The sequence below is a fragment of the Aulonocara stuartgranti genome (assembly GCF_965226115.1).
Source record: "Aulonocara stuartgranti genome assembly, chromosome: 20".
Lineage (NCBI taxonomy): Eukaryota > Metazoa > Chordata > Actinopteri > Cichliformes > Cichlidae > Aulonocara > Aulonocara stuartgranti.
Window position 1 is genome coordinate 30,532,901 of NC_138956.1, and position 26,107 is coordinate 30,559,007.

At 40.3% G+C, this 26,107-nt stretch overlaps 1 protein-coding gene across 1 annotated transcript; it reads left to right on the forward strand.

Moving 5' to 3' along the window:
- The first annotated feature begins 936 nt into the window (after positions 1 to 936).
- marchf9 (membrane-associated ring finger (C3HC4) 9) lies at positions 937 to 25,133 on the forward strand. The gene is made up of 4 exons (XM_082517498.1): positions 937 to 2,755; positions 16,640 to 16,795; positions 19,491 to 19,683; positions 23,531 to 25,133. Exons 1-4 carry the CDS (start codon positions 2,396 to 2,398, stop codon positions 23,860 to 23,862), a joined length of 1,041 nt encoding a protein of 346 aa, XP_082373624.1. The 5' UTR covers positions 937 to 2,395; the 3' UTR covers positions 23,863 to 25,133.
- The last annotated feature ends 974 nt before the right edge of the window (positions 25,134 to 26,107 follow it).

Below are 26,107 nucleotides of genomic sequence, written 5' to 3' on the forward strand. Positions count from 1 at the left end.
TGGAGTGATCCCTGACTCCTCCAGTCCATGTGTCGAAGTATCCTTGGGCAAGATACTAAACTCCAAGTTTGCATCCATCTGAATGTGTGACTGGCCAGAGTAAGTGCTGCAGATACAAAAATAGCCTCTGTCTCTGTTCAGATTCCGGGGTTTCAAACTTCTACTCGCTTCCAAGAAAAAAACCGCACAATGTCTATGAAGATGTATGGCTTACTTTTTTGTGACTTTGTATTATGTGTAATATGTACTTGTGACAAATGACCACTGAGCAGCAAAGCTAGAGTCACCGCAGGCAGAGACAGGATTTAACACATCCCACATTTTCTTATTTTTATTTATCCAAGTTTAAATTTAAAAGCTTAAGGTGGCAGCTCTCCACCAACTTCCTCCTTGGTGTTTCCAAGCACTCTCAAGTGTGTCCCAAGGGGTCCGAACACCCTGGAGAAGACAAAGGAGAAAACAGGTTGCACTAAAAATCAGCACCCACACTAAAACACAGTTACAAGTGTGGCTAATATTGTGTATTTATCTTACAGCATCTGTCCACCTGTAGCTGCTCAAGTGCCTGACAGAAGGAATTACACAGATCAATACATAATCAATAAATATTTGAAAACATGCTTCTTAATGTGTAAATGTTTTCTTAAAAATGCAGAGTGCAAATATGTCCGGAAAAGTGTCCACTGGGGTTAGGGTTACCTAAAACAAAGATACAAATTACTCTAAACAAGTAACGAAACACCTTCGTTACATCCTGCACCTCCTTTAAACTGAGTTTTTCTTCCAATCTGCTTATTTAAAAAGCTTCCTCGGAACTTGTAGGGTTAACCTTTGCTAGAGTTTTAGTCCGGTGTCCCCAGCAGAGGGGTCCTGGTGCGGGTTTGTACTTCGCGGGCTCCCGGCGCATGTGGCCGCAGCGCACACGTCAGCAGAGGGAGATCAGCACCCTGGACAGCGGCGCCTGGTCAATAATAAAGCAGCCAGAGCTCCTTCCCTGCCCAGCCGCTGGGAGCACGGGGATAGGCGTTTCAACCATCGGGAAACGGACGGATGGCTGGAGGAAAAGCAGCGACGTGTTTACGGGATGACAGTCTTTTATTTTTTTCCGCCTCTCTCCCTGTTCCGGAAGTAGCTGCTGCGTTGGTTCAATCTCCAAGCCGACCATTTCGAGGAGGAAAATCAGCGCCAGCAGTATCATCACCACCATCTATCTGATCCAATAATCAATGCCATTACTGCCGTGTAATTGCTGTCGGAAACGAAGACATCTTTACGCGTCTTCCCCGTCTCTCTCTAATTAGAAAAATCGCAGGGTGCCTTTATTATTCTGCCTCTCTCTGGCATTTCAGCGTTGCCTCCCGTGTTCTCGGCTTGCAATGAAATGCTGATGGACATCGAGCGAAGATGGGAAGCACGGGGCTTTCGGGTGTTTTTGTGCTGCCGTGTTTCCAGCTAGGCTGCTGAGAGAGAGAGGGGAAAGAGAGACGGAAAGAAGAAATGCAAATGCACAGGATTGTGTTTTTGATGTCGACGTGGATTGTCGGGGTGAATGGCACGGATTCTTCGTGGATCAAGCCGGGGTTTTACAAAAAGGAGATGAAATAGAGAGAAAAGGGAGAAAAAAGGGGGGACCATGATCTGACGCTTGGGATGCTACAGTGAGAGGGACAAAAAAAGACATTATAATCACATCCAGATCAAACTTCCATTTCATCTTCCGCACCCTAATTTTTCTTCTTTTCTATTTTTATTGGATTATGATTCTTGACAAGAGTCTCAGATGTGGCTGTGTGGATGGCATGTCGTTGTATTTTACATCCCATCTTCTATTTCCTGGCTCTGTGTTGCTCTCTCCTCCACTCGTCCACTCTCTCGCGGTCTTCTGCTTCGGGTAGCAAAAAACATGTAGGCTGTTTTTTTCTTTCTTTCTTTCTTTCGTTCTTTCTTTCTTTGCCGCGAGCCTCGGTGCGTGTGGAAAACAAAACCAAACAAAGCGAAACAACAACAACAATAACAAACGGTGTATTTGAGAGCGCAGGAAAATGGACCGTGGAAATCAAAACCCGTGCAAGTTGTAATGTTTTCTGGGGTGCGGTGGAAGACGCAGATAGACGGCGTTTGCTGAGTTGTTTGAGTAATGAATATTGAAAGAGTGTGTCGGCCAGCTGAAAGGGAAAATCTTTCATCCGCATTGGCTTAGACACACATGCCATCAGTGGGGCGAGAGCCTTTATCTCCTCTCTGGATTTTCCAATTAGCAGTTGTGGCATCGTAGAACATACTACAGTAGCCATGAACATATCGGATGTATGAATAATAATAGTAATAATAATAACAATAACAGAGGGAGAGGAGGGGAGATAAAAACACTTAATTTATTTATTTCGGATTCTTTATGTGGCCAAACATGTTCAAGTATCGAATCCGCATGTTTTTTAATGAACTGAAAGTCCTGGTGTTTATGCGATCCGATTCAAGACAGTCCAGCTCAGACACAGATAGACGGTCCAACACCAACACCAACACCACTATGCGAGGTCTGGGGATGGGCGGCTGCGGCTGGCCGCCTTTCGTCGACTGCCATTCCCGGGACGACGAGGAGGAGTACTACGGCAGCGACCCGCGGCCCCGGAGCCTGGCGTTTGAGGAGAAGGAGCCCAAGCTGCAAGTGGGCCTGGACGCCGTGTCCCTGGCCAGCACCGCCAGCAGCCTGCGGACCCCCCAGTGCCGGATCTGCTTCCAAGGCCCAGAGCAGGTAGCAAAAAAAAAACAAAAAAAAAAAACAGAGTGAGGTTCCTGATGCTGATGCCACGTCCTACGTGGACGGCGGGCGGGCAGGCAGCGTGTTTGTTTCACATTTCACACTGCTGTGAATGAGCCTTTGTGGGGCTGTGGAGAGCTATTTCACCATGCATGAATTGTTCCAGATCAGGAGGGGATTTAGGAAGTTGCTCCTTTTTTATCAAGTGTAATCTGCCATTTTGGTATTTGTGTATATATATATATATATATATATATATATATATATATATATATATATATATATATATATATATATATATTACCATCCTGTCCTACATTTGTATCTCTCCCACCCACCTTCCCCTCCGATACATCCTTTGGAAAAAGATAATCTAAGATGAGGCCAAATCTTTTTTTTTTTTAAGTTTTATTTTTATAGCCTAAAAATCCCAAATTCGCCTCAAGACATTTTTACAGTCTGTGCATCCAAGCACGCTGTCAGTCCTCCCAGCTTCAAATTAGAGGCGACTATTGTCCTTCTTCTCACCTGTGGGCATGCAATCATCTTCCCCCCCCCCCCCCCCCCCAAAAAAAAAAAAAAAACAAGGGGGGGGGGGGGGGGAAGATGATTGCTCAGTGATCTGGTTATCTAAATAACACTGTTTTCATAAGTAAGCTAATCAGAAAGGCAGCAGTTCCCACACATCTGAAATCCGGCCAGCATAGCAACAAAGAAAGTTAGCCAATTAGGCCTGCAGGATGACAAACAGAGTGAGAGGCACTGAATATGCATGAGTCACAATCATTTTGTAAATGTAAATCAACTGTCCCCCGTCCGCATGTGTCACAGAACACGATGATCAACTATTGATCGTGTGATGATCACAGTTCCTGGTCAGACAATGATGTCGGCTGTGATGAATTTGTCACACGTTTTCTATTATTGCTTCTATTTTTCTCCTTCTACTTTCCAGTTCTTGAGCCCAAACAAAACAATAAGTAGTGCGTAGCTTTGGTCTGTGGCCAAATGTTGGTCTCACCAGATGTGTGGAAACCTGTGCCGGCTGGATCAGCAGGTAGTCCCGAAGCCTGAGATAATTAGAAACCCTGTAAATCCTTTAGGAGCACAGATGGATATTACCATTTAGTCACTTCCCTAAGATAGGCGTATAGTGTTATTACAGCCCATGTGCTAATTTATGACATCTGCCTGAGAGTTTGTATTGTGAGAGCCACAGGACTGAGTATAAATCACTTCAGCCTTGTTTTGGATACAAGGCAATTTGATGTTACAGACAGGGATCGACCCCAGGTTGTTGTCTTGCCCACTCAAACATCTTCCTTTAATAAAAGGTTCATGTTTTGGGCTCTGGGCTCTCCGGCAAGGTGACTCATCGTGCAGCATGGCTCTGAGCTGCCTCTTTTAGCTCCAGACAAAGAGCAAGCAAACAAAGCACTGAGGGAAAACCCTGAACTACACTACTACATCAGCTCCTCATGCTCATATTTGCTTTTATTTTGCCTCCACAGCACTCAGCTTTCTACTCAAAGGGAAAGTGCCTCATACCTCCATGGGTCCAAGGCGTGTGTGGGGGGGAAGCTCACGTTTGCCATTTCATTGTTATTTCATTATTCAAGCAGGTCACAACAGGGGCCGGGGATCATGTCGCTGTCAGCGGGCCAATTACCTACAGACATAATCACCTTCCTCTGTGGGTTGCATTGAGCACGAATCCTTATTAACTGTCTGTCAAAGGCATCAGCGGGCGCCGCGGTACAGTCGCTCAGCCACTGATTCCACTTAACGCAGTCTGGATTCACAAAAGTCGTCGCAAAAGGGCTTGCAGGGAATTACTGGCTTGTTGGTGTAAGAGGAGGTGGTGGAGATGGGTGTTGGTAATCACCCCGGCCTGCCCTTTACTCTGGTAGTGCTCGGCGGCGTGTTTCCACAGGCACACTCAGTCAGGAGCTCGTGGTGGGGGTGAGGGGGTACTTCCACACCTAAATTTTTTTGTCTAAAGGTTGCAGCTGAGGAGGAAGACCATTTTCTTAGTCATGAAGTGACACACCAAATTAACACCTTCGTGCTCTGTGAAGTGGCCTCGAGGTACAAATGCATGACAGCTCATCCGAGCAGGAGGAGTGTGTGTTTGTGTGGGTGTATTTGTGTGTGTAGCAGGCTGCCTTTATGTTTGTTGGCCCTCTTGTTGTTATGAGGGTAAATCTAGCTAAGTATTAGTGTTAACAAATCCCATGAAAACAAAAACAATCAGCTCATCTGAATTAAAATCATTGTCTGTTTTTCTTAAATGTTTTGCACTCTAGAGCGCCGCTGTTGCTCATTAAAATCATAAATGTTCAAAGTTAATGACAAATGAAGTCCAAAAATGCTCTCCAGACACACGTCTCATCTGACTCCTACTTTGGCAGGAGGTAATCTGTCCGCTGTTGTGGTTCGGTTACGTTTAGGCACAAAGATGACCTGGTTTTTGGAAGAGAAAGGCTGTGGTCGAGGTTAATATTATAAATAAACTATCACACATTTCCTCATTTTCCATCAGGCGTATGCGGCTGCTTATACTCAATTCACACAGTTTGTTTCTACTTTTCACTCTCTGTGATGTGAGCAATATTGCTAATATGAACCTGAACTTGGGCAGTCAATCAGAAGAAGGCTGGCTTAAAGGAAGAGGACCTTAAAGACATCACGTCCCAGGAAACATGCTTGTGTGGGGCCCACAGTGGGTGAACTGGGTGGTTGTGCAGGCAGAGTTAAACCCACACTTACCCCACACAGACCCAGAGTGGGTGTACCCACACAGGGCCCACAGCATGGGTCTTCTGTGGCCTGCCCACTGTGGGCTACGAGGGAAGAGGCTGTACTGAGGTCCAGTATGAGATAAATAAGGATTATTCTGAACTGTGAATCATGCAAAGCTACCCTAAACGTAATGCTTATGGAGCTATAATTGAGCATTATCCACCTTAAAGTCAATGACAGATTAATGTCTTAGTTCTGGGTGGATGGATGGATGGATGGATGGATGGATGGATGGATGGATGGATGGATGGATGGATGGATGGATGGATGGATGGATGGATGGATGGATGTTCTGGGTGGATGGATGAATGGATGGATGGATGGATTGCCACATTAATCTAAATCTAGGTTGCACTTTAAAAGAACAGTTCATGCCCCAAATTAAATGTACACATGTCCCCTCTGGCCTTCAGTGATGTTTATCCATCTCATTTATTTTGGTGTAGGTTGCCCAGTTTTGGAGATATCAGCTGTAGAGATATCTGCCTTAGTCTTTATTATAAATGTACTAAATGGCACTGGCCTTGTGATGCTCAAGGGCTAAAAACATGTATTTGAAAATCTGTGCTTCTGTGCCTCTTTTAAAAAAACATCCTAGTTAAGTGTAGTTTAGAATATGCTGTGTAAAAACAGGGAGGTGTAATATGCTAAAGCTTAAGCTTACACCTCTTTTTGGCAATAATTTGTAGTCTTGCCATTTAATTCAGTTCTTTGCTGTCATTTATTTACATTTATGGGCATTTTATTTGCTGTCACTGCTCGTCTGAACTATTTTCTACATACCAGAGGAAGTGGACAGCTGGCTAAGGTGAGGGGGGCCGCCATTAATATTTATATCCTGTCCCGCACATGCACGACCCTCTCGTCGCAGGTAGATGGAAGATTCAGTCTGCTTGGTGGGTGTAGATCTGTAGAAACATACATAAAACCGAACAGAACGAGGTTTGTGGATTTTTGTTTTTTAATACCGGGGACCTTAGAGACATTACAGCTGAGTTTTTCATTTTTATTTTGTAATTTTTTCATTTTCCATGCTTTGAGCAGCACAATGCGAGTGCCATTTAGTTCCATTATATTGAAAAAAGACAGGTATCTAGTTCAGCAGACGGAAAATAGTAGGTTTGTGGACTGTTTTGAGTAACGGGGTTGTGCTTTCTGGAAAAAGACATTAGTGCTGCGTTTTCCCGTTTTTATTATTATTAGTTGTAGTAGCATTATTAGTAATAGTAGCAGCACTTTGAGCACCACAAGCCAAGAGCCAGTAGCTTCATTACAATAAAAAAGAATAGACATCTACACCAGCATCTGCAAAATTGAGCAAGTCCCACCAAAATAAAAGAGATGCACAAACAGCACTAACAGAGGGGAAACATTTAAATGTAAAATTTTGGTGGTAAATGACCTTTTTACCCCTTAAAATGAATTTTTCTTAAACTATTTATTTGTTGGAGGCTATTGCGCAGCACGATACGATTCAGCGTGTCTTTTTCTTTTACAGATGACAGAAAATGCAATAAAGTGCCGTTTTATTGGGTGCACATTCTCGCAACAAAATAAGAAGCGATAGCTGCTCTGGTGTCGTCATCTTAAAGCGGTTTAAGCTGTGTGAATCGTGAGATATGGCGCTTTTCATATCAGGTGTGGACAGGTTGTCACGTTTGATCCTTTAAAAACATAAATCTGGCAAATTTTCAGTGAAGGAGTTCATGAGCCACACTGTTATAGTGGGTGACATGTTCCCTTATTACCATGAACACACAGTTTATTCTGAATCAGTGCCACACACACCTCCTGTCCTAAATACTCGCTAGAGCACCTAATTTGTATTAATCCACTACTGAAATAGTCCCTAAGAAACTGATTATTTCTTACTGTTGACGTAAGTTTTACGTAAAACTGCAGCGCCTACGTGTTTGAAATAATACCGAGCTTTGTATTTTTAAAAAGAAACAACATATTTTGGGATCCATTTCTAATTATTTATGTCACGGATTCAGTGCCACAGACAGGTGTTAGTGCCTTGGTTCTTTTGACTATGACAGCACATGGCAGTGCTTTAGAGTCGGCGTCTTTGTGTGCTCAAGCATAGTCTATCACTACATGTTCTGTTTATTTATTTTGGTGCGAGTTCATCCTGCTGGTCCAGATGTGACCTTTTATGTCTCGTTCGGTGTTTTTTACACTGTGTGCTGCCTTCAGGTGCAGGGGGCTGACTCACAAAAGCAAAAATATCCTTCAAATAGAAAGCAGGCTTTTCCAAATAAAACAGGGTGTTCAGTACAAAACTATTAATGTAAAAACATATCTCATTAAACAACCTTAACAGCTTATTATTAGTGACATTATCTGTGATGACCCTGGAACCAATTATAGTGATTTTATTTGGATGTTTTTGTTTTTACATGCAGTTGTTTATTCCCCTTAAAATCAGTTATGTGTTCATTCATTATTAGACTCACTTTGGTTTCTCCAAACTAAATTCACTCATCTATGTCCTCTGAGCCTTGGCAATATTTGCGAACATCAAGCGAGTTTGAGTGTTGAACCTGATTTTGGGCTGAATTCAGGTGACACTTCAGGTGAATGCAAACAACACCAGCCTTTGATTAAAAAGTATGGTTTCTGATTCTTCAGTGTTTGAGGGGCCTCATAAAATGAGTCACTTTCTCCTTTAGGCAAAAGTTGCGATCATTACCTGTATCGCAGTTTCTGCTAAAACATCCCTGAGGGAAAGGTCTGAAATGATAATCAGAGCTTTTAAAGGTCTTTGTTTTTAGTTTGCTCTAGTTGATCATGACATTAACTTTCTCCGTCCGGCCTCGTAGCGCAGACACACAGAGACTCAACGACGGCTTTGACATTTTACAAATGTTTGCTTTCATATTGTTTTTCTTTTATTTAGCTCCTTGTATATTTCTGACCTTCTCTGTGTTATCTTTATAATGTCAGCAGCCAAGTTATTTTAAAGTTTATGAGTGGCATGTGGCTCATCTGCCGAACTCAATCTTTATGCAGCGGGACACTTTTATTATAAGTGGGAAGGTCAAACGAGCCAGATGGGGAAACGACAGAGTGCAGACGAACAGAAATAAAAAAAAATGAAGTGTTATTTGTATAAGCGCAGCTCTCTGGTGCATAAAACCTGTAGTGATGAAACAGGTAGTACTCTGCCAAGTCTGTGAACAGATTCATGTTTCTGAGTCACCGTTTGGAAATGAAAGATTTTTATTAAGTTTACACACAAAAATGAACCTTCTTTATGGGCAGCACAAAAAAGAAAGAAAAAATGACTAAATACTACTTTATTAGGTTAGTGAGTGAAATTATTTTAGAAAAAATAATTTTTTCCAGAGAAAAAAAACACAAATTCTGTCATCTAGGTGCCAGAAATTCAAATTCCTCATCAATACCCGACTGTTTTTTGTTTTTTGTGCTTCCTACCAGTTCCCGTGAACAGTCGTTAACATGAAAGAGCTGAAAATGCAGAAGTATGTTGCAAGACATCAAATGTTACCACTGTGGTGTCTCATAGGGTGTTACAGCTTTGCCTCCAGTTTTAAATCCAAGGATTTTATATCAACATGATCTAACTTCTTTTTTTCAGTTTGTAGGGTTTAAAGTTTGAGTTTGATTTTTAGGGGGAAAAAAATCAATCCAGGTAAATTTCACTGTCTAAACTTTCAGGCACTGATGCCAAAGGATACCTGGGATGAGAATACATTGAAAAGACATTTCTACTGGGCCTTACTGACCAGTACTCACTGGGCCAAACCTGTTGTAGTTTGTCTGTAAGTGTAAAGCCTGAAGCCAAGAAAGATGGATTCTCACTTAGTTGTGATCTCATAATTCAAAATGTTATGAGGCTCTGTTTTGCAGTGTAGCGTCTCACTCGTAGTGTTTGTACATGTGGCTGAAATATCATCTATCTTGTTTGTGTTCTCTTGGGTCTCAGGTCATGTTTTCGACCTGTGTTAAGTGTTTGAACCTTCAGCCAAGGGCACATTTCAGCTCAAAACGTCTAATTGTAATTCAATTTTTTAAATGAAAATATTAATTGATTTCAGTTTTAACTTGATACAGATACACAATCCTGTCCAAACAACTCATCAAATAAAAAATTAGGAGATAGTTGCACTCAGTAAAATCAGTGATAGCCTACCATGAATGATTAGCTTGCTTTAGCTTAGCTTAGTGACGCACTAAGCTTTGAAGTAAGAGAAAGACAAAATTTACATATAAGTCAAAACTGTACTAGTTAACACATTAAATTCCATTTGATATCTCTCACTTTGGTTTTAATAGGAGTTATTGATGTTCCTTAACAAAATGTGGAGCCCCACCCACCCTCTGAATGTAGTCGTATTTAATCAGGAGATAAAACTGTTAGCTTGAAGGATGCTTATTATATTAATTTCCAGCTCCGTATTAGGCTAAAGTAGCTTGTGCATGATTCACAGTTGAAAATAATCCTTGTTTATCTTATGTTGGGTCTTGGTGACTCAGTTAATCCTCTGTCTTATACAATCAGTTTTAGCTCCTCCCTCTTTAGGCCAGCTTTCTTTTGATTGGTTCGTTAACAGAAGATTTGAACAGCTTCTGTATAAATAGCCAGAATTTTGACTGCAATAAAGGCTATTTTTGCAAAAACCCTCTTTAGGATTCAATGCAAACTTTCTCCACAAGGTGGCAGCAATTTACCAGCAAGTTTCAGTATCATTGTTTTACACCAGACAGCTTTTGTCTTGTCTGAAATTCTGGTGGTTGATGGCTTCTTAGAGTAGTGGTTTATATATTTCCTTGGCAATTTAAAGATTGTTGGTTCAGTTCCTGTTAAAAGGCCATATTATACCTCGCAAACAGCACCGTATGACACTACTGACAGCAAATTGAAGCCACATCCACTGTTGCAAGCTGCCATTTGTGTTGGTCTTGCATGTCTTGATTTGTGTGACCTCAAGTGTTGTACTGCTGTTGCCACAGCTGGGTTGAAGGCATAAGTGCGTGATTGTGCTGGTTTTTACTACCGTACAGAAAACTTTGTTGAAAAAAACATCTTGTTTTGACTTCTTCGGAAGTGAGCCAACACTTTTCCACTTCCCAACTGGGAATATCACTTCCCACTCTGGCCAGTCTTTCTGAGAGGGCCTAAAAGTAGCTACTCTGATCTTCGGGCTGTGATAATGAGCCATCTGAATGCGATGGTAATGTTGGGGTGTGTCATGTTGGACTTGCAACAGATTGGACACTCCACCATCTAGTGGTACAAGGTGGTATTAAGTTAGAGTACAGCCCAGCATTACCTCAGCTTCAGTTGATATCGCTCCATTCTTGGCCAAAGCGCCACAGTTGATGTTTCTTCACATGCCATCGAGAGTTTCAGTTAATTTTGAAAGGTTTTAGCGCTTTTTTAGCTTAGGTGTTTTTTGTTGTTTACCTTTAGAACTATCTGCGCTCTGATATTCTGTCATACAGAGCCAAGAGTAGATGAGCCCATGTCTTATATTTCGGTCCATCGATCTGACTGTTGGTGTGTTTGGTGTTTTCCGGCTTTGTTTGTGTTCACTCTGAGGTGTAGTTTGTTGTGAGGTTAAACTCAGAGATTTTGTGAATCGGCATCAGGCTTCAGTGGCTCCTCTCTCCTTCACCTGGCTGCCCTTGAAGCCTCACCGCTCCCCGCTGCTGTTGCAGAGTGCTAACATGGCCCTTCACCAACTGGGCCCCAGATCAAGCTGTGCCCATTCATTGATTTACTAATGATTCACAGTGATACTCCCCCCTCACCATCTCCATCTCTGCTGCCTTTCCTTCAGTCGAGGCACACGGGCTACATGAAAACGTGCCATTGAATGCTGAGTTGCCTGACAAAATGGATGTTTGATGATGAACGGTGGTGACAGCCTGAACGCGCTCATCCTTAATGTGGTGAGCATGCCAACAGGCTTCAGGTGCTGCTGCGGTGCTGAAGAGACAGTTGGTCCACAAGCCACTCAAGCCTGCATCTTATGGACTCTATGAATATCATTAGGAGGTGAAGGGATGGGCAGAAAAGTGTCAGTTTTATTTTTGCTGACAGGAGAAGAGTGTGACTTTTGGGGGGAATTATTATTATTTTATTTTATTTCAGCCTTCCAATGGTTTGAAATAAACTGTGGCTTTGGAGGAAGTCTGCTTTCACTCACCAGGAGGCTTTATTTCAAATCCCCCTGCTGAAACACAACATTTAATTTGCATGAAAGGGAAGGAGAGTTTATTAAGGTCCCCTTTTAATTTAGAGGAAAAAGAGAAAAAGCTGAGCGCTCAGTGAATTTCTTGCTTCATAAGTAAGTTGTTTCATTACACGCTGAAATCTTGCTTTTGTGGTGGGCATAAATGAAAATGTGCACAGCAGAGAGAAAAGAAATGGTATGGTGTAACTAAGTCCATTTTTAAATCACATATTTTTTTATTTTACACAATGGCTACAAAACCAAAAATAAAAACACTGGGATGAAAAGAAAAGCAACATACTGCTCCTTATGTTCAACAAACAGCGATATGCATTCTCAAAAAGGGAAAAAAGGACAAACAGAGACAAACTCAATTCAATAAATGCAACAACAAATAACGCACAGCTGAAAAGAAATAACTGTAAGGACTGACTTCTGGTTAGACAAACATCCCCTACAAAAAAGTCGCCAAACCTTTTTGATCACCTTGTTTTCCAGGAAGATGGTGCTAACATATTTTAAGGAAATGTGTTTGGAAAAAAATCTAACAGATTCCAGATTTGAAAAAATCAAAAAAAAAAACAAAAAACGTGAGTTCTCTTTCAACAATTTTTTAAAAATATGTTGAGGTTTGGACTGCTGGTTGCGCAAAACACCCATCTAAAATTCAGGTTAGGGTGGAGCCTATCGTAGCCGTCAGTGAGTAAGAGGCGGGGACTGGTCGTCTGTGTATTTTCTTGGTTAGTTGGTTGGTTAGTTGGTTGCTCCTCCCACAAAACCAGGATTTGGGCATCCAGCTTATGTCCCTAAAACTTCTCCTGATCTTGATTTTGACACCATGAGGTTGCCTGGCAACCACCTATCCACAGGCTAAAATGATCTGTTTTGAGCATTTATTTAGCACTTTATAAAAGAATAGTTTCATTCCATTACAGTAACGTATATTTTATTTTCAAAAACCTTCAGTTACAGCATACATGATAAATTATGATGCAATCAGCCAGCCAGCTGCCTAGCTGCAGGCTAGAATGACCTGTTTTTTGCCTTTATGAACCTACACCCCCTCATGCAACCATGTTAAGATCTTAATTTCACAACCAACTGCACAAACAGGCGTAACAAACTGTAGCTTGGGCATGTACTAGTTAACCTGACAAATGCCTTTCGACAGTTCATGTGCAGGGTTAAAGCTGTGTAGAGGAACATTTATATCTAAATAACACAATTTTCCATAAATCTAACAAGTACATTTTAGTGCCTAAACCTGAGGCATTGGTGCCGAAGAACGCCTGTAATGAAAACGTGTTGAAATAACAATTTTAACTGAGACCTTGTGGAGAAGTAGTTCCCCATATGTGGCCTTAAGTGCAAAGCTTAAAGGCTAGAAAGATGTATCCTCTCAAGATCTCATCAATGTGTCAGAACTATTTAGAAACTGTGGTAATGTCTCACTAGGGGTGTTTGATATCAATCTAGGACATCCTTAAACTTTTCTCTCCCAAAAAGAACCTCACACCCCAGAATTTTCAACATTTTCAGCAGATATTTTAAATATCAGCATAATCACTCCAGAAAATTTCTGTTCGCTTAACAAGATCACATTTTTTCATTTTAGTTTCACTTAACGTTTCTACTGGTTGTTTCACATCCTGCCTACACCTGAGACCAACACACAGTTTGAGTTTTTTCAACGAAATAATCTACAGTTTCAGAAAATAACAACTTAATCTTAAGAATGACTATTAACACTCCTGAACTACAGAAGCCAAGGAACTGCTTGCTCTTATTTATAAAAGAGAAACTATTTTGCACATTTCCAAATTCATATTTTCATTCTTGATCTCCAGTAAGGGAGCTTTGCATGATTCACCTTTTTCATTTATTTTATATTTACTATATTTAAAAAGAAGAAAATAAATGACTGTACTTTGCTCCTCTTAATAATGAAATTTGTTTATCTAAACAGATAACGTTTATTTTTTGCATCACTGTTGACCAAACTGGCAGTTAAATGTTGGGTCATGCTGTTAAAACATGAGAAATGGTTCTGGTGGAATAATAGCAGTGAGTACATGTTTAGACCTTGAACTGGCGTCACTGTCGCTTGTGGTGGCTGGTCAGACTTCAGGCAAAGTCATCGTCAAAAAAAAATAAAAAAATAAATTATGTAACCTCAGCTTAAGAGGAGTGAGTTATCCTGACCTGTTTGAAAAGACAATTTATGTGAATTTAATATGTTGCACCAATGTCAAAGAGTGCTGTTTACATTCTCTGGTTGCATCACTTTTCAGATCTTCTGTACTGTTTATGTTCTTTGGACTTTGCATTGCTAATGAGTTCCTTACATAGAAAAATCATTCATTCATCCATTTTCTGCTGCTTATACGGTTCTGAGTTGCAGGGCAGCTGTCTGAGCAGAGATGCCCCGACCTCCCCCCCTGCAACCACCACCTCCAGCTCTTCCAAGAGGACAGTCAGGCATTCCCAAACCAGCCGAGAGATATAATCTCTCCATCATGTCCTGGGTCTGCCCCGAGGCACAAAACACCTCGCCTGGGAGGTGTTTTAATCAGATGCCCAAACCATCTCAGCTGGCTCCTTTTGATGTGAAGGAGTAGCAGCTCAACAATGAGTCCCTCCCAAATGGCCGAGATCCTCACTCTGTCTCTAAGGCTTAGCCCAGACACCCTTCAGAGGAAACTCATTCCCACCACTTGCATCCACAGTCTTGTTCTTGTTGGCTTGTTTGAAGGTGGCAGACCCTCCACCGCACAGATGGTTCAGACTGGACACAATCACTCCAAATCCTTATAAAAACATCACACAACCATGTAACCTCATCCGACTTGTGTATCGATTGGGACAAACGGTTAATTTGTGTTGAATAGATTAGTTCAGTGAAGTGTTTGTGTGTGGAGGGGGGGGGGTTTCTAGCATGTGGCCTACGTAGCTCTGGGCTTCTTTGTTTCCTGACTGTTATTCCTAAAAGCCCACCCTGATATAGAAAGCTAAAACCGTCCTCGGCTTTCATGTGTGACATGAGTCATAAAGACACGTTTTCATTTTATACGGAGATGATTCATGTCACTCTATCAAGATTTTAATTTTCCCTTCAAACAAACTAAAAATTAGCTGATGGGATGAATAATAATCACAAACTGATGGTTTGGTGTTTTTAACTTACACATGAACAGTTCATCCAACTACACACACATAAAACCTTGTTGGCACTTTAAATGTTATATATGTGTATATATATATATATATATATTCATTGAAATGTATTAATTCATTCATAAACACAAAGCTAAAACAGGTAATGTACAACTTTAGGAGTGACGATCAACAATTCAGAGAGAATGGTACATTTTTTCCTTAATTATACTGTGGACCTGTTCAAATACAGTCTCTTTATGTAATTTAAATGTTTATCTATTTATAACTATATAAAAACTTCAACTTGAGTTGAAATGTCACTCAGCTTTTCCGAAATCACAGCAAAGCAAGTTTGAAAAAAGTGTTTCTTTGTTGCCATTTTCTTTGTTTGAACTTTTATATTTAATATTGTTGACGACATACCAATCATCTCTTCTGCACCACAACATATGAGTCAATGTGCGAAATCCTCCTCCGTCCAAACAATAACCACAAACATTAGAATTATTATTTTTTTAAAGTCCAGACTGTTTTGTGTGGGCTCCAGCAATCTGTAGCGCTCGCTGTGTGACCGGAATATTTGAATATTTGATTGAAAGGATGAGTAATTGTTTGCTATTCGTTTTTCAGTTTCACTTCTAACGTGCACGTTTCTAAAATAAACGATAAGAAATACTTTATACAGTGTTTGTGGCATACATGTATTCTAGAGAGCACTGTTAATATTAATGTGCTTAAATGTTTTAAGTGTAGAAAATTTACATTTATTTATAGTTTATCTGTTGTAGATAAAAATAAAAATATTCAAAGCATATTATCCAAACAACTCACTGTGAAGGTTTCCAACTTTGAAGTCATGAATTTATGAATTCATAAAAACTGGGCAACCCTGAGATTAAAGTAAGGAAGTTAAGAGACAATTTTATTTATTTATTTATTTATTTATTTGAGTGTAACTTGTGCATTTATAAGGAAAACAATTCCAAGTGGAACTCTAATGGTTGTCCTTTTTCTGTATTATAAGCATATATAGTTTTGATGGTGGATCCTCATATTAAACAGATCAGACTTTAGACTGTTTTTTCTACTCTTGGCTCTCTATGATGTCAAAGAGAGTCATCACAGACATGGAAGCCCCGCCCACTTTGTGTTTAAAGCTTTTGTTTAGCAGGATCAGCCAGTCAGAAGAAAGCTGGCTTAAAGGAGGAGCTAACACAGCTTGTTTTAAACAGATGGTAAATGGTAAATGGCCTGTATTTGTATAGCGCTTTACTTAGTCCCTGGCAAGCTACATTGTAGCCACAGCTGCCCTGGGGCGCACTGACAGAGGCGAGGTGAACTGAGGGCCTGCGCTGAAGCCCAGTGTAAGACAAATAAGGATTACTTTGAACAGTGAATCATGCAAAGCTACACTAGTCCAGAATTTAAGTATGGAGCCAGAAAGGAGCAGAATGTTGCAAATTAATGAGGAAAGTTACGGTTATTGGCAAAGGAAGTCTCTTCACTTTGCAGTTTTGGATAATCTTCATTGCACCAAAGCTGCACTGCAGTTTGTTTGGCTTTAAATGTATTTTTTTCTTGTTTTTAACTCCTCCCCCAAGCTTCACCTCCACGTCTTTGCTCTATATAATCTCAAATAGCTTTAATAGGTACACAGCTGTGCTGAATAAGATGAGAAAACATTTTGATGTATTTATTTCTTCGTGTCCTGCAGGGCGAGCTGTTGAGCCCCTGCCGCTGTGACGGCTCTGTGCGCTGCACCCATCAACCCTGCCTCATCCGCTGGATCAGCGAGAGAGGCTCCTGGAGCTGCGAGCTCTGCTACTTCAAGTACCAGGTCCTTGCCATCAGCACCAAGAACCCACTGCAGGTAAACACGAGGGGAGTCTGCAGCACAAACACGGTGAAGTCTGGGGAAAAAAACAAAGCCTCACACCTCTTGCTGTGATTATTACTGTTGCACAATTTGATCTAAAACACTGATAGTGAGTCTGTCCAGATGACTCACAGTGACTGCACAAACAAACCAGCACGGCGTGGCTCTGTCCAACGTGCTTTTTGACTAAGATTCAAAGTATTGGATAAACAGCCACATAAACAAGACGATGATGGCGTGTGAATATGGAAATGATGACAAAATGCTCTCTCCTCTCTGAGGTGCTAGCTCCTAAAACACATGGGCGATGGAGGCAGGAAGATTTAATGACGTGGAAAGAGGAGCTGCTGCTGTCAGCTAACCTTTCATAATAAAATATACAAACGCTGCTGCAGCAGACCCAACACTCTTTTGCCTGAACAAATCTCTCAGCCGTCGCTGTGGTGTGAGGACTGTTTGCCATATTGTGCTGACACATTTTCCCTCTGCGTCACTGTCCGTCTGCCCTCCTTTTCAGAGGCAGCCAATCGCTCTAAAACCTATTGAAAAGATGCCATGTGTGTGTTGGTGTGTGTGTTAACTTGTCAAATGTGAGGATTTTTCTCTCTCTGGTGAGATGTAATGTAGAAGATTGGTGCAGTGTGACTAAGTATGCACAACTTGCAGGTACTCTTGCATGTCCACGCTGTGCTGCTTTACTCTGACACTCCGATGTTAGGAATGTCGCACTTTCAGCTTCACAAGACTTAATAGACTTAAACTGCTTTGTAAACAGATTACTGGGGAAATCGTGTGATAACGCTAAGGCTCTGTGTTTTTTTGTTTTGGTCCCTCTGCTCGTTCTTTTCATGTTCGTGCTTTCTTGGTTTCCCCAGTGTTTCCTTGTTTTTGTCTTCCTCTGATCTTCTTCCCTTGTCTTTATTGTTTCCGCTTCCTGTTTTGTTGTGCTTTGGTAATTGCTTTTCCTCGGGTGTCTCCTGTGCATTTACTTCCTGTGTCTGTGGCTTTTCTCCTTTGTGATGGTCTGCCCTGTCTTTATTGTTTCCACTTGTGTTTTGTCGTGTGTGTGTGTGTGTGTGTGTGTGTGTGTGTGTGTGTGTGTGTGTGTGTGTGTGTGTGTGTGGTCCTGGTTTCCCCTCTCTTCCTGTTGAGTTGTCCTTTCTTTGTTTCTTTGCATCTCAGTTGAGTTTAGTCTTCTGGGTTCTTTCTTCTTCTTCTTCTTCCTCTTTTATTATTTTATTTCCTTTTTGTGACCTAATACTTGGTGTCCTCCATTTAGGTCTTATATCCAGCAACCCATTTAACAGATAAGCTTTAAAGCTATAATTTCTTCGCTTTTGAGCCCTTATAACAGCAGTAAGTACTTCTGCAGGAGCCATGGGACATATAATTTCAAAAAGGAGGCAAACTATTATTTTATTAAAAGTGTATAGCCACAGAAGGAATATAAACACACCAGTCAAGACTCTAAATTAGTGTGAGGGTGATCTTTATTAAATTTATTAACCTCTACTATCTATTGAATCTGTTAATCTTATAACCCGTGAATTTAAAGTGCACACGAAGAAAAGGACCTAAACGCAGGACACAGGAGGCAAAATTAAAATAGTTAAACTCTTTAATAACTTAGCAGCGGTCGCAAAAAAGGGCAAATAAGACTTGGAAAGGAAAAGCAAAGGTCGATAAAATGAGTAAAAAAGCCATAGGGGAAGACAAACACGATGAACCACAGAAAGAGAAAAAGGAGAATTCTGGATTGTAGAAAAAGCCGAACTTGTGAAAAAATGACAGCAAACACGTGAAGTAAAACTTAGAGGGAGTGAAGACAAAAATAAATGCTTATAAATTCATAGATGACGAACTTAAACGAGTCCTTATAGTTTTTATTCATTTATTTATTTAGTTTTACATCTAATTAAAACCTGTTGACTTAGTTTTTCCTTATTCCTGTATAAATATATATATACTGTTACTATGGTGAATATTAGTTTTTCAGATAATGGGGTCTGTTGGCATATTTCCACAGTTCTGCTGCGAGCACACACATGACACCCATCTAATGTTCAAACCTTTTGTTTGTGAGGGGCAGCCAATCACAGGCAGGTTTGCTTAACGGGAAAGGAAGGGAATAAATCATATTCTGTTTCGGACAGAATGTGATTTGGGGGGATTAACAGGGATTATTTTGATCTTTGAATCATGTAAATCTATTCTATTAGAGTCAGAGATATAAATTCAGTTCAATTCACTTTTATTTATATAGCACCAAATCAAAACAAGGAACTTTATATCGTCATGTAAAGACTCTACAATAATACAAAGAAAACCCCAACAGACCTGCTTTAGCGACAGTGGGAAGGAAAAACTCTGTTTTAACAGGAAGAAACCTCCTGCAGAACCAGGCTCAGGGAGGAGCGGCCATCTAACTTCAGTTAGTCTCTGTATTGGGTTTAGCTTTGGCTAGTTTTAGTTTACTTTCTGTGTGGGTTTTAATCGGGGGTTTTTTTATGTTTTCACATCATTTTTGTTCACACCTAGGTTTGACATTTAGTTAATCATATAGTTATAAAAGCCATAGCCTTTATTCTGAGTGCAGGAGTATGTTTACACTGTTCCTCTGGTACTTTTGTTCCTGTAAATGACCTGATTTTTTTCCCCCACCACTGATTTAAAGTGTTTTCTCCCTCAGTGGCAGGCCATCTCTCTGACCGTCATTGAGAAGGTGCAGATAGCAGCCATTATTCTGGGTTCCCTGTTCCTCATCGCCAGTATTTCCTGGCTCATCTGGTCCTCCCTCAGCCCCTCAGCCAAGTGGCAACGTCAGGACCTGCTCTTCCAAATCTGCTACGGCATGTACGGTTTCATGGATATCGTCTGCATAGGTAAAAAGACAAAGAGACACAAGACTGACACACAAACATAAGATGCTTTCATAAGTGAACGTTTGGGACGTGATATAGTTGTTCTGTCATGTAGCACACAGCAGGAAATAGTCAGCTTCAGATGTGTTTGCACTACTGGAAATTATTTAGGTGAAGAAGCTGCAGGAGGCTGCACACATGACACCAAAGAAATCGGGTCATTACTCAAAAAAGTCATGCATTACACATATTCTTTACTTTTTTTAAATGCAATGCATTATTTTACTCGTTATATCAATTTTCGTTACTTCACAGCAGCTGTGTGATTGCCAGAAAAGAATAAAACACCAACATTTTAATCTGCACACATAACTGCTTGAATCCCTCTTAAAAAGGACATTGTCAAGATTAGAGCATGGGAGGACCCAAATGATGACTTAGGAAGCAAAAAGTAAAAATAAAACAAAACAAAAAAACGACAACACAAACTAAGAAGGTCGATGCATGAGATAGGAAGCACAGGTGCAGGGAAAGATGGACCTGAGAGGTAAACAGATGGTCTCACAAAGAAGAAAGACTACATATACTTACACAAAGAGCTGATAGTAGAACAAAACACAGACTGGAACAATTAAGGGGCAGAGAAACAAGGAAGAGGAAAGAAAGAAAACCTACAACAGGAAGTAACCAGAATAAAATGACTAACACTGATCGGTGAACCCAGAGTGCAGGATGACATGGAAAAATGCAAAAGTAACATAAGAAAAACAACAAATATTACAACGACCATGACAAACATATAGGAAGTCTTTCTGAGGTTTTCAAACACTCGTTCATGGCTAGCTTTGTGCCAGCATCATAGACTGTGTATAAAAGATGGCAGCATCTTGCTTATGCAAGTGCTTGTAGAGGTTTGATTTGTTCTCAGCAGATTCGGGACATCTTGGCCGTCTGATCACAGCTGATCTCAGGATCGACAGATGAGCCAGGAGATGAGGACTCTGTGTGACCACAAGGGTCACAGCGAGTGGGTGTGCACTGTTAAGTTTAGTTAGGTGAGAAAAAGGGGAATTAGAGCCATAAAGAAAATTGCTACAGGCTAAATGGGCAGCGAAGCAACAAATTGAAAAGAGGGTGTCCACTGACCCCGAGACCCTCTGCGATCCAGGCCCGTCAGGGATTTAGAAAAACTCCTTCTGGACATAAAGCTGTGTGATCTGTCTAAACTATTATATAGAACATGTGAACATTAGTGTCATTTCAGTGTTCAGTGAATGTGGTTAAATTTAAGAAAAAAAAAACTTTCGACATGCTCTAATTTTGCCAGCCACCTATCCCACATGTCATGTCTTCATCACAGAGATTAAATTTATTGAAATTATGGTATATTCATGATACCGATGCTCAAATAATGCTAAACAAAATTAATATTTAAGGTAGTCTTAGATTTAGATCGTGACACTTGGAGTGGATGTAACATTTATTTCGTTGTACACTGTAAAAAAAAAAAAAGTAATATAAAAGTATTTTACTGTGTATTTTACAGTTTTGTACTGTTTTTCTAGAGTATCATTAAATTTACATAAATAAACTGATTTTACATTTAAAATGTAAATTAATGTAAAATTACTGTAAATGTAATAAAACATAATTTTCTCATTTTTAAAATATATTTGTCTGTACATATGCATATTTAGATTGTTAAAATACATTCACAAATGTATCATAATTTCACAAATATTTGTCCGTTATTATTTGAAAGATTGAACTGTTAAATTCAAATGTAATGTTATGGAGAAATATATAAAATTATTCTTATAAACTTTTTTTTACATCACATAATTATTATTATTATTATTATTGTTATGTAGGTCAGCGGTCCCCAACCTTTTTTGCGCCACGGACCGGTTTATGCCCGACAATATTTTCACGGACCGGCCTTTAAGGTGTCGCGGATAAAAACAACAAAATAAAACTAGTACCGGTACCGAAAAAAAGAAGATTTATTCATAACACACGTGAAAAGACCCAGGAAAACCGAGTTAACGATAAAAACGATAACAAAATAACGCTGAAAACCGATAAAAACCCTGAAAACTATACATTTCACACCTGAGCCTCAACTCTCGCGGCCTGGTACCGAATGACTCACGGACCGGTACCGGGCCGAGGCCGGGGGGTTGGGGACCGCTGATGTAGGGCGATCGTGGCTCAAGAGTTGGCAGTTCGCCTTGTAATCAGAAGGTTGCCGGTTCGAGCCCCGGCTCGGACACTTCACCACCACCTACTGGTGATGGCCAGAGGGGAATTATAAAGTGGAATTGTAAAGCGCTTTGAGGGTCCCAAAAAGCGCTATATGAATGCAACCCATTATTATTTAAACCAACTGTTAACCTTATATTTCTGTACATTTAAGTATTATTATTCATATTGCCACATTCATTGACCTTGTTTATAGGTAATTTCATTGTTTAATCACGTTACAATGTTCCTAGTTTAATGTTCAAAAGCACTTGAAAAAGGCAAAATCCCATGTAAAATTAGGGCAACAAACTGTATTGTCATTACTGAAAATAACCGTATTTTCATGTGAAAGTTATTTTCTGGTATTTTCTGGTATTATTTTGGCGCCCCAGCTGCCCGAATATTACTGTTTTTTTAGGATTTGTTTTTTTTACGGTGTAGTTTTTAATCCTGTTTTTTTTCCTGTTCAAAGCGGCATTTAATTTCCTCTTTTAAGTTTGTCAGAAGGTTCAATAAACACTCCAGTTTCAAAAGAATTAGAATTTTATGCCAATTATTAAATGGTTCAGGCAGTTAAGAGAGTTTACATGTGTTTTTTAGCACTACAAATATTGTGTGGATTAACGGCGACAGCTCAAAAACACTGTTAAATTGAATTAATTTAAGAAGTGTCAAATTTCAACCCATCCCTATATACTTCAAGGGGTTGTAACTCTGAAAATATTCATAGTATGAAGGTGAAATTTTCCATGGCTTGATTAAACATTTCATATTGTTGGTTGATTAAGATGAGGTTGAATGATCCTTATTAAGAGGGAGCATATTCAGTTTGTCCAACTAAGATAAATATATAATATTAAGAGTGTAAGGTCAGATTTAGTGGCTTTCTGATGCACTCTGTCATTATAGTCCATTATTGGTAAGTTGATAAAGGTTACAAACTGGCTAATGTCCAATTCTCATACCCTACCTCCATCTGGTAAGTCCTAGAAAAGCTCAAGGTTGGGAATTGACTCCGTTTTTGGAGCCAGCCTCAGTGCAGGTGTGAAAATGTCACACAGGAGTCGTTGACTGCAGGAGCTGAAAACATGAAAAGATGTAGATCGAAGGCTTAGGCTGCATTATGCAACATCAAGACGAGCAAAGAAAAACAGGATGCACTGTGCAATGACAAAAATATTAATAAACATAAGTTGGATTATGCAAGGACAAACTAGCGCGGGGATGAAAGCTTGTATTCAGCTCACATTTTTCTGGCTTTTAAGTTCATGCACAATTACAACACTAAGCAGGCAGATGGTGCATAGGTAGGAGATAACAACTACACTAAAAGCCAAACAAATTTTTGATGATGTTGCAGACTACAAGAGACTGTTTTTGGGGGGAGGTTTGGAGCGACTGGCTTGATTGTTCTTGTGTAACTGCGAGCTGCCCGCCTAAGACAACAGTGAGAACAGATGGCATCAGATATCTGTACTGTGATTACTGCCAACTGTCTATTCTCAACCACAGATGAGATGGAAAGTTTCTACCTGTGGTGCCGATGCAGCTCTCGGCTACCTTTCATGAAATATCTCCTGCCTCCATGCACTGTCCTTCACCTTCTGCTTTCTTCCCCACCCAGGCCTAATCATCCATGAGGGATCGTCGGTGTATCGAATCTTCAAGCGATGGCAGGCTGTCAATCAGCAGTGGAAAGTACTGAACTATGAGAAATCGAAGGACTTGGGCGACCCGGTGAGTTCGAGCAGTAAGACAGGCGCTCGAGGCTCTCGCGGTAACCCTCACGGTCTGGCCAGCAGCAGCAGCGGGCGACCGAGCAGGAGGCTAAGAACTATTCTGAACCACCACTGTGGATACACCATCTTGCACATCCTGAGCCAGCTGAGGCCCAACGACCCGCGGATCAGCGCTGCCGCCAACCGGGAGGTGGTGATGAGGGTCACCACCGTATGAGCGGCACGACAGGATGAGACCCCGTCTTTTGTGTCCCGATGTAAATGACAGGAGGGACTTGATGTTGAATACTAAAGACTAAGTAACAGGAGCCCCGTGAGGAGCTGAGTGATGCCCGGAGCATCAACAGACAGCACACACGAGGGTTTCTCCTCTTGTTTCATACAACAAAAGAAAGCCAGATGCTCCTTTTCAATAATTAAAGAACTGATGAAAATACAGGATTAAAAAGCATTAAAAGACATCAAACGTGAAACATGTGAACAGGCTTTACAAACCTGATCCAAGATGATGAGACGTTTTTTCCAGTTCAATATCAGGATGCACAGAAGCATTTTTTTCTTTGTTTTTAATCCTCTTGGTTTGGTTTGTATCTCTTCTTCTTCTTCTTGTGTTTTTTTTTTTTTTTACTCACTTTGATTTTGTACGGATGTATGATTTTAGAGGAAATCATGTAACTCCATACATGCCAAGCATTTCCAGACAGCTATGTATCATGATCTTAAAAAAATTTCTACAAGCTAAACCGATGCTGGTAAACAGACCGAAAACTGAAACTAAACAAACATGTGGGCTCCACAGAGGTGACAACAGGACAATAAGTCATAATGAGTAAAAAAAAAAAAATGAAAAATGAAAAAAAATAAACAAAAATAAATAAAGAAAGAAAGAAATCAGTAAGATTTCAGTTACACTTTTAACCTTTCTGCAATAAAGATACGTATGTACATTTCACAGGGAATTTTGCATGGGTATATAATTTTATTCTTGATCACATTACATAAGCACATGACAAAATTTGCTCTATTTCGAATGGTGCTTGCCAAAATAAACACTTAAACATCCAATTTCATCGCACCAACTTTTTGTCAGCAGGACAAATGGCAGTGTGTTACAGCTCTTTCAGCTAAAATACAGTTTGTTGCTGCTGTGTGCTGATTCAAATTTGATAATAAGTTAAATCATTGGATTAAAAAAACGGGGATCGGATGATCTCTTACTTCTCAGTCTCACTCAGTCTCTTATTTACCCAACCTGTAGCATAACGCATGGTTTGGTTGAGTGTGTCATTGTTTTTCTGGTGTGGAAATGTAGTGATGTGCTGGAAATAAAGCGGGACATCCTTCATTTAGAATTTTTTTTTAAAACTTGATTAACCCTATTTACAGGGGATCAAGTCTGTTTTATTTCTCTCTTTTTCTGTCATATATCTATATACTGTTACTATGGTGAATATTCATATTAAACATGACCAAAGTTTCAAATAATGAGGTCAGCTCATGTGCAAATAATTTCTGTGATTTAAAAGCTCAGGCTTCACACTGATCTAAACACTCATTCTCAGGATGTTTTTTCCAACTCTTGGCTCTGTATGATGTCAGAGAAAGAGAGCATCCCTAACATGGTCATCTCAGGCCATTTAACAGGTGACCAATCAGAAGAAAGTTGGCTTAATGCAATCATTTTCAGCTTCTTCTCCTAACTTGTCCTTGCCATCAGTGAAGTAAAGGTGTGAAGGAGAATTTATCAAGGGTTAGGAAAAACCCTCTTTATCACACATTCACACTTAGAATCGACTCCTTGTTTCATGAAGGAACCAACAGTGAAAGTATCAGTTACAAAAGCTGGACATTTTAAAGGAAAAGCATCATATAATGTAATACATCTTATTTTATTTATCTTGTTTTACCTTCTTTTAGAGATGACGCAGTTTAACTCCTTCACCCCCCCTTGGTTCAGTTTAATGCGAAGCTATAAATCTAATTTTGTCTCATGCGTCACTTACCCCAGCTTCCCCAAAGTAAACACTAATTCACGAAAGGCTGCAATGCAGCAACAGATAACTAATGCAAAGTGAACCTTAAATGCATTTTGATCAATGAATGTAGATCATCATGTGGATTTGGAGAATTTATATAAATCATGGTGTCGTGGTCTCCTAACAAGTGATAAATAGACTTATGCAGCACCTTTAGCTGAGCACTCACAGCTAAATCCACCGATCTTCTGATTGGTAGCCCCACAACGAGCGAATGATCCCCAGTTTGATTCTGGGAGGAGACACAAATCCCCTGGTGGTTGTGTCGTGAAGGGCATCTGGTGTAAAAATCTGCCAAATCAAACATGCGGAGCGACCCGCTGCGGTGACCCCTGGTGAATAAGGGAGCAGCCCAAAGTAGCTCGGCTATTTAAATCTGTGAGCTTCGTGCGAGGCGGCTCGTCGATAAGCAGCAGATTTTGTTCC